Here is a 13,195-nt window from a genome sequence, read left to right as displayed (position 1 = left end):
AGACCACTGGTTTGTTTCCCTGTATCCATTCTCACACACTCCTAGAGGAAGACCTTTTTTAGCTGGGCATGTGCCGCCCAAAAGAAAGTCTTGCTGCAGCCTCCCTTGGCCTGGGTTTAGCCATGTGAACCCCTCACCAATGGCCAGTGAGCAGAAGGGATGCTTTACTTCTGAGTCATGCCCTGGAGAACACTCTTCTGGAAGGACAGGGAACAAGAAAGTGAGTGAACTATTGGATCACAAAGTCCAGGGTGGGGAGAAACAGAAGTAAAGGAAGGGGAAGGGAAAGAAGAAAACATAGTTGGACCAAAGGTCCAAAGGAGGAGTCTTGCAGCTGGGGCTTGATCCTCACATGGGGGCAGTTTTGTCCCCTGGGAGATAGTGGCTTTGTCTGAAGGCAGTTTTAGTTGCCACAATATGGATGATCCTAGGATCTAGTGGGTAGAAGTACTCAAGTCTAGTCTAAGTCTGTTGGATAGATACTGCTAAACATCCCACAATGCACAGGACAGCCTCCCCCCACAACCAAGAATTATCCTGTGCAAAATGCCAATTGTGCTGAAGATGAGAAACCCCAACCTAGAGGGCAGGAAGACAAGGTAAATGTATACAGTGCAGTTGTGAGCAATAGGGACTGGTGAGGACTGTGGCAAGCTGCACCTACTCAAATGTGTTCAAAACCTTTAAACCTTGCACACACAAATATATATATGCATGTACTCTGCCAGCCAATGGAAGCATGGCTGCCTTGCAAGACTGAGCCCCTACAAGCTGCTGTTTTTCTTCCTCTGGACTTGAAATTTTGATGAATTAGAAAGCACACCAAATCAATGTTCCATGCTCCTTTACTCATATGACATAAACTGAAGTTACCATTGTATGCAACTTTTGCAGCAAAATCTATTAAAGATGCTTGATTTCTCAAGTCATATAAGCTTCAAGCTCTTGTTTCAATCTCATTGAATCCCAAGAATCCATTCTTCCCCCGGCTAATGGGGCATGTGTGATGCTGAGCAAGAATCACTGTTTAAAGCTACTATTTGATGTGATTCTTTCCAAAAACACACCTAGTAGTGAAACTTGGATGGCAAAGTTCCTGAAAGAAAATCTGCAGTCTGATGACTAAGAACACATTTGCTAAAGAAAAAGATAAAGCACAGAAAAATAATTGTGTTGCCAACAATATGAGTACACAAAGCAGTTGACAGGCACACAAATGGCAGCAAAAGATAGCTTTTATTTTTTGGTTCAAGCCACGGTCACTTAGTTTGAGCTACTTTTAATGAAATTCTAGGAACATGACATCTTCCCAGCTCTCGCTATGATGATTTTGCAGCTTGTGTCTTCGGTTTTTATCTAAGGAAAATCAGGACGTTAGAGAGTGCATGCAGTTTGGCATCCTTTTCATTCAGCATTCTTGCTCTGAAAAGTTGTTAAGCAAAAATGATGGGTACAGCTCTCAGGTGCAACTGCATCAGTGCCCAGGCAGGGAAACCAGCAGTGGGGACAGGTATAATAACCGTGGAGGGTGTTACCTGCAGGCTTGTGGCTTTCCTATGGAGCCTGGCCTTGGGGCTTTTCATTTCTCAGGACAAAAAAGCAAAGATTTGAAATCTGCCCCAGCACAAGAAGTCCTTGGTCACCGCCCCAAGTCAGTTACCCAACTTTGCATACACAACGGAAAAGGAAAGTGCCCACTTCAGAATTCAGTCACGTGTTCATGAGAGAAATGGGCGGCAGTTTGTTCCAGAAATCTCCTCAATCCACTTTCTTTTCAAAAAATAAAATAAAATGAAGCCTGTGGAGATTAGTTCCAACTTGCCCTGTGGCCCAGCAAGCATGCAAGGAACAGCAGGCTCCTGTTTGGATTAGATTGGCAAGAAGCAGCTGAGGGGCTTCCCACAGCATAGGAGACTTCTTGATACTTCCCCAAGAGCAGTTTTGTGTTGGGGTTCTAGTCTCAGAGTTCAGCAGAGTTAGAGAAAAGGGCCATTGCCACCACCAAAAAGAGCATCCATCATCTGCGAGGCAAGCGTGTGGAACAATTCCTTTCCCTGCCACTAGGTGGGGATATGCCATTGATTCAGGGGCCCATTGGAGTAGTCTTGTTTTGCCCTGGAGGCAGTTTAACAAACAGGTTTAGAGCACTTAACCACTAACTACCTCCAAGGAGTCAAATCCCCACTCCACTGCATTTAGCAAGTCACTAGACCTCTTTGTCTTCAGATTCCTTTTTTTATAATGGGAAAAATAGTAATACCTGCCTCCCTGGCTTGTGAGATAATGCTTTTAAGTCCCTTGGACTTGGACCTGATCCATGGAAGGTCATCTACGGCAGGCAGTTTCATTCAGGACTTGTTTTCAAACATAAAAATAATCCATTTTTTAAATTACTTGGAACCTTTCATGAAGTCAGTTCCAACTTGCTGCTTCTTTTTATCTGTCATCTACTTCTATAGCTGAAAATAAAAGCTCCTCCAACTCGCTCTACCATTCAGAAGAAATCCAGGAGGCCAGTGCCTCCACAGCATCCACCTGTACAAGTTTGATCTCTTTGCCAGCATCGAGTGATGTGGCCAGAGCTCACGTGTACCTTCCAGTATTCCCTTCAGCAGGCATTGCCCGTGGAAGGCTGGGCGATGCCGGCTAAAGTGTCCCTGGCCTGTGGGCAGATGACTTTTGAAAAGACAGTCATGCTGGCATCGACTTCATTATGAAGAACTTTACGTTTTAATTTACAATGTGTGAGCATGGAGATTTGTGTGTTGGATGAGTTCCCTCTTCGGGCATTTTAACATCCCTTTTGAGCCCTGTGATGCTAAGGTGTTGTGGGTGCCAGGGCCTGAGAGGCGCATGGGATTCATCAGCCACCTCTTCCCGCCATCTTGTTCTGAAATTCAGTGATGGGTGCTGGAATGTCCCCATGCCTCCAGAATCCCCCACCCAAAGATTGAATACCTCTCCTATCTTAAGAGTGAGTCTTTTTCCCCATAGACTCTTTCAGAGAATTATGTTGATGGTTGATGGCAAACCAAAATTGGAAATATCTGTTGACTGGCATCCATGACTTTAGATGTGGTTTATAAATTGGCTTAATCAGCACTCTGTTCTAGAATTTCTGTTACCAGAAGGGGCATTCCATGGAGTGGCAATTCCATTCTCTCCACCTTCTTTCTCATAATCTGCTCTTACAGAGTGTTCCCAGCATCTTGTTGAGATGACAAATCAGAGTAGGTGGAAAGAGCAACCAGTGGCAGTGACGTCAAAAGGACCAAGTCCCACCCTGGCTGCCCCAGTGCCTGGCACCTCTCTCCACCCCCTCTGAGCCATTTCTATATCAATTTTGCCCTTTTTGTCAAAAATACTTGAAATTTAACTTGAAATGTGTGTGCATAATGAGAAAATGATATATGCATGCAATGTAGGGACTTATTGCTTGGTAAAAAGAAACAGTCCTTTGATAAAGTGCATACTGATTTTAGTTTACACAGACGTTCCATTTCCTCTGGACTCTGAAGGAAAGCTGGCCAACTTTCCCTCCCCACACAAGTTCCCACATGCTCTGGACTTTAACGTTGTGCCTTGGAGCACATAGCTCTCTTCACCCTCCTCGCTCTCACTGAGACCAGTCTTCCCAAGCCAGCACTTATGCAGCACACGGGCTCCTCTCCTCAGTAGGTAGCCAGGATTTATGGTCTTGGCCGCCATGTTGGGATTTGAGTCTTCAGTTCTTTCCTGTCCTGTGGCTGTCATAGTTCTGTGGATATGACATGTTACAGTCTTGAACAGTGCCGGTAAATTCTCGAAAGAGACACCTGTAGTTCCATTAAATCCAACCGGCTTATTTATTAGACAATAAAACTGGGACTATGAGGCCAAAGTGATTTGCTTTAGGTCTGATAATAAAATCAGTGACAAGAAGAAGATCACACACTCAGACCTTCTTTCATCAGTGCTGTTTCTACACTCCTCCATATGTAAATATGATGCCTACATTTTTAATGGAAGTTACAGGAAGATTAGACAGAGTCTTGCAAATAATAAAAGTATCCTATGTGTTTTGATTGTTTGCTGGGAAACAAGGTGTCTAAGGAGGGAACTGAAAGAGATGGCAGCCAGAGTAGTGGGAACGGAAGTTGACTTGGGGGACACACTGGTGACAGGCTGCCACTGACAGAGAATGTCTGTGCACCGCCAAGAGCTGCTGGAGAATCTGTGAGTGGGGGAGGCTATTGACATCTCTCTCTGTCCCAGGTGGGCAACTGGCTCTCCCACCACAGGGCAGCATTTCACAGCATCATCTGTCCCCTCTTAGGACAGGGAGGAAGATGTCTGCCACTGGCTGCCGAAAGATTTGGTTCATCCATTCGAATAGCTTCCTTCTGCTGGAAGAGGAAAAGCTAACTATGCCCTTTTTGTTCAGTGCATTGGTTTGGCATCCTGAAGTGAATGAACTGTATTTCTGGAACATAAAAAAAAGCTTGTGAAATGAACAGGTCCCTGTGGCCCTCCTATTTGAAAGTAAAGCAGATTTAAATATATATTGCAGACTATATGTCATTTATTGAAGGAATGTATTGAAGGGTAAATATATGCATTACTATATCTTAGCTCAAAATTAAAGTACAAATGTTCTTTGCTTAAATCAGATTTTCCTATCAAAATAACCTTACAAACCATAAATATGAAGTTATAATATCTGCTTTGCTTTGTTACATTAGAAATACTTTAGAGCTCAGAGAGTGTCCAGAATGTTGATCAATACTACCTAAAAGTGATGAAATTAATCTGCAGCTCTTCTATGAGGCACACCTTAAAAGAACAAGTTGTAGAAAAATGTGCTTGCTAATGGACAAAAGCTGGAGGTCTAATGAAGGCATGTGTTGAAACGGAACCCTGGCCAGAACAATGGGGCGGTCTTTGAATATGCAACAGTTAACCAAATTCTGTGTGGTTAGACAAGCTTTTTGAGCAGAAGAAAAATGTAATAATCGTATCCATCAATCAGTTTCATGACAACTTGATTTTCTGAAAGTCTCCTTAAGGAATGAGTCCAGCATACTTGTGGGGGATAATGTAGCTGCGTTAGGTCCAGGAGTGGAGCATCACACATTACATTTGTGTGTTGCTTTCAGATCATTTGGTAGGGCATACAGCTACATTAGTAAAATGCTGAAATATTGATGGAAATGTTAACCACAACAGATTACTAGTTGGGTTGAAATTTATCATGTGGACCATAACATTGGGCTAAATTAGAGCACAGCATTTTTTTTTAAAGAAAAGACATTTTGTCCCATATCATTTTTCAGTCAAGTACAGTATGTGGGAAACAACCAAAAAATGCCTGAAAGAAAAGAAGACTATTAATTCCTACACTTGAAAACCTGCATCTGAACATGGTTAAAAACACAAGACAGTGATTAAGGGACACAAATTCTCTCCAAGTATATCACAGGTCACTGTTACAGACTATTTGGATTGATAGCTTTGGCTAAAAATATTTTAAATATTTAATTTGCACGAAAGCTAAATGAAGTGACTTAAATAATAACGCACAGGGAGAGTTTGTAAAATATTTTTAGTCCATTAATTTTTTTTTCCAAGACAGGCAAGTGAGATTGTTTTAACTGTCTACACAACTTAAGGAAATTCCAATTTGTACAAAGATGACTGACTCTAAGAATCATATCCCCAGGTGAGCTGCTTAACAAAAAGATCTTTTTTTCCCAAGATGGAAGGGGAAAAAAAATCCAGCTCCAAGATTTTTTTCTCAAGAACAGAATTCAAAAACCCAGAATCTGACCATTCTTTTGTTTGCAAATATGCTATTCATTTTTACAGATTAGTTACTGAAATATTTTAGAACAGCCCTAGATGAGGCAAAGATAGTTCCTTCAATTCTTAGGTGACAGGTATTTTTATTTTAATTGCAGGGATTTGTTTATTCTTTGAAAATAAAATGAATCAAATAACCTCTTTAACTATGTAAATATTAGCCTGCCTGTCTGCCAAGATCTCCTCTCCAATCAGCTAGTTAACACGATGACATGACGAAGACTAAAACTTAGATCCAGTGATAATGTATTGACAGGTTGCCTTCCGTATTATGTAGTTATGTGAAGTTGGCAAGCATCCTCGAATAAACTGAAGTGAGTAATTTAAAGGCACTGACTCAGCTAAGACTTTGACATCTAGAACTACAAAAAAGTAGATAAGAAATTCAGAAACACATTGTAATTGGCATGTCATCAAGTGGTCATTTATTTAAAACTGGTGACAAGTCGGAGCAAATCTTAAAACCTTTGATCTACAGTATAAGTTCTAATGTGTTTTCAGTCAAACAAAATTAAAATTCCCAAATTTTAGTAAATGAAGAGATCTGTGAATTTGTTATATAAACAAAACAGAATTTAGGTCCTCTGAAGAGAGGCCATGTAATGAGAAGACTCGCTGCTTGTTTCCGTACATACATAGAAGGTAAGAGCGACTTGAAGATTTTCTTCTGTGTGTGAGCAGAAGTACTGCCACATTATGTCACGACTCCTAAACATCACATAAAATAAAGTGTTTTCTGCATTTGTGCCTGTTGCTTGAACCACAGAAAGGATAAAAGCATTTTTTCACACACTCCAAATGCATCATTTAACCCACGGAGTGTAGCATTTTAAAAGGAGAGAAAGACAAATCTAAAAGAAATTCTCTTGGTCAGCCACTTTGCAGTTCAGGCTTTTATTTTTTGTTTGCCCATATCGCCCGCTGTGATCCTGGAGACTGCTGACTTGGAAGCTGGATGCCCTCGGGGGCCCCTAAGCAGAGGTGCTGCCCTCTGTCCAGGGCTACCAGTGCCCCTGCGGGTGGAGAAGCCTCAGCTCCTTTCGCCCATATCGCCCGCTGTGATCCTGGAGACTGCAGACTCGGAAGCTGCGGATGCCCTGGGAGGCCCCTAAGCAGAGGCGCTGCCCTCTGTCCAGGGCTACCAGTGCCCCTGAGGGTGGAGAAGCCTCAGCTCCTTTCGCCCATGTCCCCCGCTGTGATCCTGGAGACTGCAGACCCGGAAGCTGGATGCCCTCGGGGGCCCCTAAGCAGAGGCGCTGCCCTCTGTCCAGCGCTACCAGTGCCCTGAGGGTGGAGAAGCCTCAGCTCCTTTCTCTCGGCTCCTGGGCATTATGCCCCAAGTCTTTATCTCACTTTAAATTCACACGGATTCTTTAAGCCTTAAATTAAAACAAAGGAGAAGATTTTGGCCCACACAAATTAGAAAGTGTGTTTTACAGATTTTTCAAAACACCTGTAAAAGTCACCCCTTTGCCTTTGGGTCTCAAGTAAAGATCTTAATTTACATTTGGTCGCTAAATGAGGCAAGGGGTGTGGATGATAATTAGAACATTTGATTCTCCCTTTTTGCTTATGGAATCTGCTTCTTGCAGGAAGGCGGGCTGTGTGTGCTTTGGGGTTTAGCCTATTATTTTACAGAATACAGGGAGAGGGAGAGGAGGTGCTTAGGAAATGTCTCAGATTTCTCCTGAGCAGGTGCCACACAAGGATTTGGTGCAGCCCTTGATTTGGGAAGTGATTCTGGCAGCAGCCTGAGGGGGTTGGGGAATGGGACCCGGAAGGTCCTGCTGAGGGCAATGGGGTGTCGGTCCTGCTGGGGACCCTCTGAGAGATGCGCAGCCTGAGCTCAGATCTGCCCACCGAGGGGTGCTAAAGCTGGGCTCTTGACCCATCAACTGCCACTCTTACCGGTCAAGACACAGCAAGCTGTTGACTTCAGATTGAACAGTCTGTGGGTAACCTCCAGGGATGGTGGGGAGCATGTGGGCAGGGCAACATCAGGGACAGCAAGCATGGCTAGAACATGCTGGAAGAATCGGGCAAGTGGAGGACTTCTTTTACATTCCGTGGAAGAAGACACTGCAGCTGTATGCACAAAGCAGGTCGTCATACTACAGAGTGATGCAGAACTAGGTGGAGTGAGCACCTGTGATCTGCTGACTTTGATGTTTGCTTAGCCTTTGACTCATCATCCATCAGGAACAGTATCCAATCGGCTTAAATGTAATGGAGCCAGCATCAGACCTCTCTGGAGACATTTTTTGGCTCACACAGGTGCATTGGAAGTTCTAAATGTATAGCCCAAGTCCAGATTCATAATTTTAACCCCGCATATTAACATTGCTTACCACTGTTTCATAAATTACTAGAAATTTGCTTTCAACATCCACATGCTTTGACTATGGTAGAGACTGGATGGTGTATTAGTCTCCCAGGATTCTCCAGGGAAACAGAACTGACAGGAGGTATCCGTAAATATTATGAGAATTTGTAAGATTGTCTCAGGCAACTGTGGGGTTACACAGGTCCAGATTCCATAGGGCAGGCTGCAAGCCAGAGACTCTGATGTAAGTCCTCAAGAGAAGCTGGCTGGCTAAGTAGAGATGAAAATTCTCTCTTCTAACTGCTGAAATCACTACTTCTCCTTTGAAGGCCTTCAAATGATTAGACCAGACGTCTCTCATTGCTGAAGGCAATCTGCTCAGTTGACTGTAGATGCAGTCAGCCACAGAATGCAATCAATTTACCAATGGTTTAAGTCCATGAAATGTCCTCACAGTAACAATTAGGCCAGTGTTTGCTTGACCAAACTACTGGCACCATGACCTGGCCAAGTGGACACATGAGCCGAACCATCACAGGTGGTTGCCAGGCAGCAGTGGGCCTTTGTTCGTGTCTGATGGTCGGTCGATGGAACTCTCTCGTCTTGCTCACTAGTGTTACTCTATTTGTCTAAGCAGATTTTGGATGTTAGGACTCCTTAGTGATGATTTGACCTCACACCCAGTCATCCCATGCGTTGACAGGTTAACAGAAGGAGCAGTGACCATTCCAGCAGTGCCTTGCCCTGTGTGTGATGAGTATCCAGGAAATGAGATTGAGCCAGTGCAGTATTAGCAGAACTAAATCCCTGAACTTCAAGGGATAAAGTTGGTCTGCTAAATATTTCCTTATGTAGATTATGAGTTTTATTCCTTTCAAACTTCCAAAACATCTACCCATCGGATTAATCCCTGAGATCAAAACATTTAGGAATTGAGGATAAGTCTCAAATTTATGAATTTTTGTGATGGGTAATGAAAGATGAGTAAAGGATGGAGCAATTCTGAATATCAAGATGATGCAAGCCAGTAATTAAAGTGCCGTTTATTTAAAGCATAAATCCCACTGTCTCTTCAGGTGGCTCATGAGCTCAGAGAGGAAACAGGCTTGTGGAGACACCGGGCCTTCAATCAAATGCATCAAACACTCAATTAGTGCATAATAAACTACAGGCGACTATTTTTAGTTATAAAATATGAAGATATATATTTTTTTTTTTTGTCATTAGTAGCTTATTGGTAAGCTGACTTCTACTTTTCTGGGGTCACCTGTTTCTTTAACATGCAAAAACTTACTTGATTTCCTGTCCCATGAACTGGTGGGAAGTTCAGTTCTGAGCAGCAGTTTAGGCCCCTGGGTTTGCTTCCCTTGACCCTAGCTCTTCTCACACGGTTTGGCCACTGTTCCTGCTCCTTCAACGCTTTGCTTAAATCCAGAATTTGAACTCACCTCCTCAACTTCAAGCTCTTGTGATGCTGCTGTATTATTAGATCGTAAGTGAAATTTGTGGATTTGAAGAGAACTACGGTCAAAATAGGAATTAATTTAAAAAGTAATTTCAAACGGTTGTCACGCGCACCAGCCATTCGCCAGCTTGGAGCCTCTGGATGTCCTGTCCCCTTCAGCTCTGCCTGCTGATGGGAAGCAGGGTCTCTCCGCGGCCAGCAGGGTCTCTCCACGGCCAGCAGCATCTCTCTGCGGCCAGCAGCATCTCTCTGCGATCCCGCCACCGCCGCCCTGGACCTCTCCTCCTCCTCTCCATTCCCTTAGCCCCCACCCCTGCTGGATGGTCTAGAGAGGAACACAAACCTATTATCTTGCATAACAATTAAACTCTCTTTTGGGCAAACATCACCATATCAGACTTTACCAGACTTTACTGGTATTTAGGGCTAAGAAGGTCAATAACATTTTTAAGCATACTGATGCAGGCTATGGTTGGGGGAGCTGTTCATCTCTTCATAGATAACCTGAGCTGCATGTGCCCTGAGCTGTGCATGTGGGACAGTGAGCGCTGCAGCTCTGCCCTTGGTAACCATGACAACAACTCCAGTCCTGGAGAAACAGTTTAGCAATGCAAACTCTATAAACTTTAACTATTCAGGGAAAATGCAAACCAAATGTGCTAAAAGCTTATCTAGAATGTGTGAAGTCCGTGCTAAAAGCCTACCTAGGATGTGGAAGATATATGCTGATTCAAGCCTACTGAGCACTGAAACAAAGGACCATTTGGCCCTTCCTCTCTGTATAAAAGGAACTCAAAAAGCTTGTTTGGGGCACATTTTGAGTGAGATCCTGACCTTGCTATACACAAATAATTGAATCTCTCTCGACTTTTACAACAATATGGTCTGCCCAGGTGCTAACAATGAACAGCAGCTTTGAAATTAAAGCCTTTTTCAACGTGCCTGAGACGAAATGCTGAACAGGCCATTCGCTCATTTAGTCCTGCAGCAAGTACTTACTGAGGAAACGCTGCTTTTCAGGCCTCCTTCAGGGGCTGAGAAAACAACAGCAAACAAAGTTCCTCTTCGCTTCCTTTCACACAGTCTCTTTGAGGGGAAAGGAACTGCCTTAGAGCATAGATCTCCAACTACTCGACAAAATCTGGTGGTTATTTCCCTAAAAAGAAAAACAAAATTCTAAAAACATATGGACTTGCCTTCCTTTCCCCAAAGATTGAAATATCTATGTAAACTGACCCCTTCCTCACTAAAAATAAAGTTGTTTTTTCTGATATTGGCGTAGCTATCCCAGCTTGCTTCTCATTAGGGTTTTCATGGTGGATCTTTTTTTTTTGGTATATATTTTTTATCTTTTCTTTTCTGTATTTCTCTCTTCTTATATTTAGGAAGTATCTGATGTCAGCATCCTGGCCCTGGTGCATGTCTGCTGAATGGTGGATGAATGAGTGAACGAATAAATGACAACACTCAGTTACGCCACTTAAACGCAAAGCACCCCTGCCATGCTCGGACGTCCACCCCCAGGGACAGGCTCAGTCGCCTGCTGACCTTTCTTGTCCTCCCTCGAGCAGCCCAGGGGTGGGGCTGGGTGGCGCCCTCTCCCCACAGAGTTGCACTCCCGCCCTCCTTCTGCTTTCACAGCGGGATGTGTTCGGGGTCCAGGCAAAGCCTAGCTTCTGTCCCCCTCCGCTTTCACCGCATTGTTCACAAAACAAAGGAGAGAGAAGAAGAAAATTGGGGGGAGAGAGAGAATTTTTCATTCAATAAATATTAGTTCCTCCACACCAAAGCTACTATACTTCATAGTACCTGAAGAACATAGTGTTTTCTACCAAAGATTAAAATACTCGAGGATGAATATACACTTTCAGTGATAGTCCTTCTGTGATAGTTTTCCTCAAAACATGCTCTGTGTAACAACAATCTCCTCCATCGTCATGAGACATTCATTGCATTTGGTGAATACATCTCTGAGCACCGCTGCACCTCATGGTCAATGAGGGGAGGAGTGGGGCGAGGGGGTGGGGGGTATATGGGGACCTCATATTTTTTTAATGTAATATTAAAAAAAATAAAAATAAAATAAAAGGATACAGTATTCAAAAAAAACTATACTCTGTGTTTTCCTTCGAAAGAATGAAACACTAGCACTCAAAGGAAAATAAATTTATATAAAAATAAATGTAGTACTGGATTTACCAAATTTAGAGACCAAAATATGAAAAATACACGTTTTTTGTTCCATCTGTGGTCTCTTGTAAGTGACATTTTCACAAACTAATATTTCTAATTCCATCTTTATAATAATTTAGAATCACTAACGTGGATTGAGTGTCCATCATAGGGGAAATAAAATATTTGATAATATTCTACGAATTTGGGATGTGTAGAATACTGGTTGACTTGCTAAAATGCAATAAAACATGCACTTTATCAAATGAATAAGCAAGAGAGAATGAGTGTTTTCTATCTTAGACTGACCGCTGGTTTCTATCATTTTAATATTCTCTCTGCTTCATTGCTTTCAAATCAAAAGAGATAAATAATATCCTTGAGGAAATAATGTTGCTTCCTTTATTCTCCATGCTGAAGAACTTCTACTTAGAGTTCCATAAATAAATAATAGAATAACACACTCTTATCTCAAAAAATCTGTTCTTTTTAAATACGTATTTCTAGAATCTGTATTTTAACTTGTTGAAATAGTCCCTGAATTGGCCCCACCGAGTGCAGTGATGATTTCAAGTACTCCTTTGCTGTTATTTTTGTGATTTGAAGCCTCTTCTTGTTTCTTCCATACCTTGGTCTTAGGAACGTCTTCTGCTCTCCTTGCTGCCAGCGCACATAGCCATGGAAATGAAAGCTGAGATCATCCAGAGGCTGCAGGGCCCCAAAGCCGGCCAAATGGAAAACACAAACAACTTCCACAATCTGTACGTCAAGCGACACACCAACGTGAGGTAGGCTGAGCCGGGGAGTCCGTGTGCCGGTGGGCAACATTGCTAGCTGGGTGCCCACGTCTCCCGCCATCATAAGGTCACCTTTGTGCATAGAGCAGTGGGCCCTCCACCCACCCTGCCACTCAGTGCCTCCATGGTAAGACAGGAAATAGGATCCTCTGTACTCTATTGGAGTGAGTGGTCCATTTGGAATCCTACTTTCCAGGGATGACAATCAATCACCAGACAGAGACAAGTGGACGGTGGAGCCCTTGTTCTGGGAACTCCATAGTCAGCTTTCATGGCCTCTCTGGCATCCAGGGCATTGAGTATTGCAGTAGGATTAGAAGGGAGATCAGTGGGCCCCCTGGACCCAAGGAGTGATCCAAGATGGACTTTGCAGGGGCCTCTGTGGTGCCAGCACATCTCAGAGAAGCTGGACATTCTGCTGTCCATCAGTAATGATGGGTTTCTGGGATATGGCTGTTGCTAACTGGTGACCAACATGGCAGAGGATAGACATGACCATTAATTAAGTTACAGAGGAAGTTAGTGCTTTTCCAAGACTGGTGCGTCTACTTCCCAGGAAGCTGTTCTCTGGAATCACAGTACCTGGAAATCTAATGAATC

At 43.2% G+C, this 13,195-nt stretch overlaps 1 protein-coding gene across 1 annotated transcript in view; it reads left to right on the top strand.

Annotated features, from left to right (window-relative positions):
* The window catches only part of LOC101415825 (adenylate cyclase type 2-like), a 239,387-nt gene that overhangs the window by 161,089 nt on the left and 65,103 nt on the right, over positions 1 to 13,195 (top strand). Inside the window, exon 4 of the mRNA XM_058287870.1 lies at positions 12,438 to 12,586. Within this exon, the coding sequence (XP_058143853.1) occupies positions 12,438 to 12,586 (149 nt within the window). The remainder of the gene's footprint in view (positions 1 to 12,437; positions 12,587 to 13,195) is intronic.

The sequence above is a fragment of the Dasypus novemcinctus genome, chromosome 25 (genome assembly GCF_030445035.2).
Source record: "Dasypus novemcinctus isolate mDasNov1 chromosome 25, mDasNov1.1.hap2, whole genome shotgun sequence".
Classification (NCBI taxonomy): domain Eukaryota; kingdom Metazoa; phylum Chordata; class Mammalia; order Cingulata; family Dasypodidae; genus Dasypus; species Dasypus novemcinctus.
Note: the sequence above shows the minus strand (reverse complement) of the source record. Positions and strands in the feature narration are given on the sequence as shown.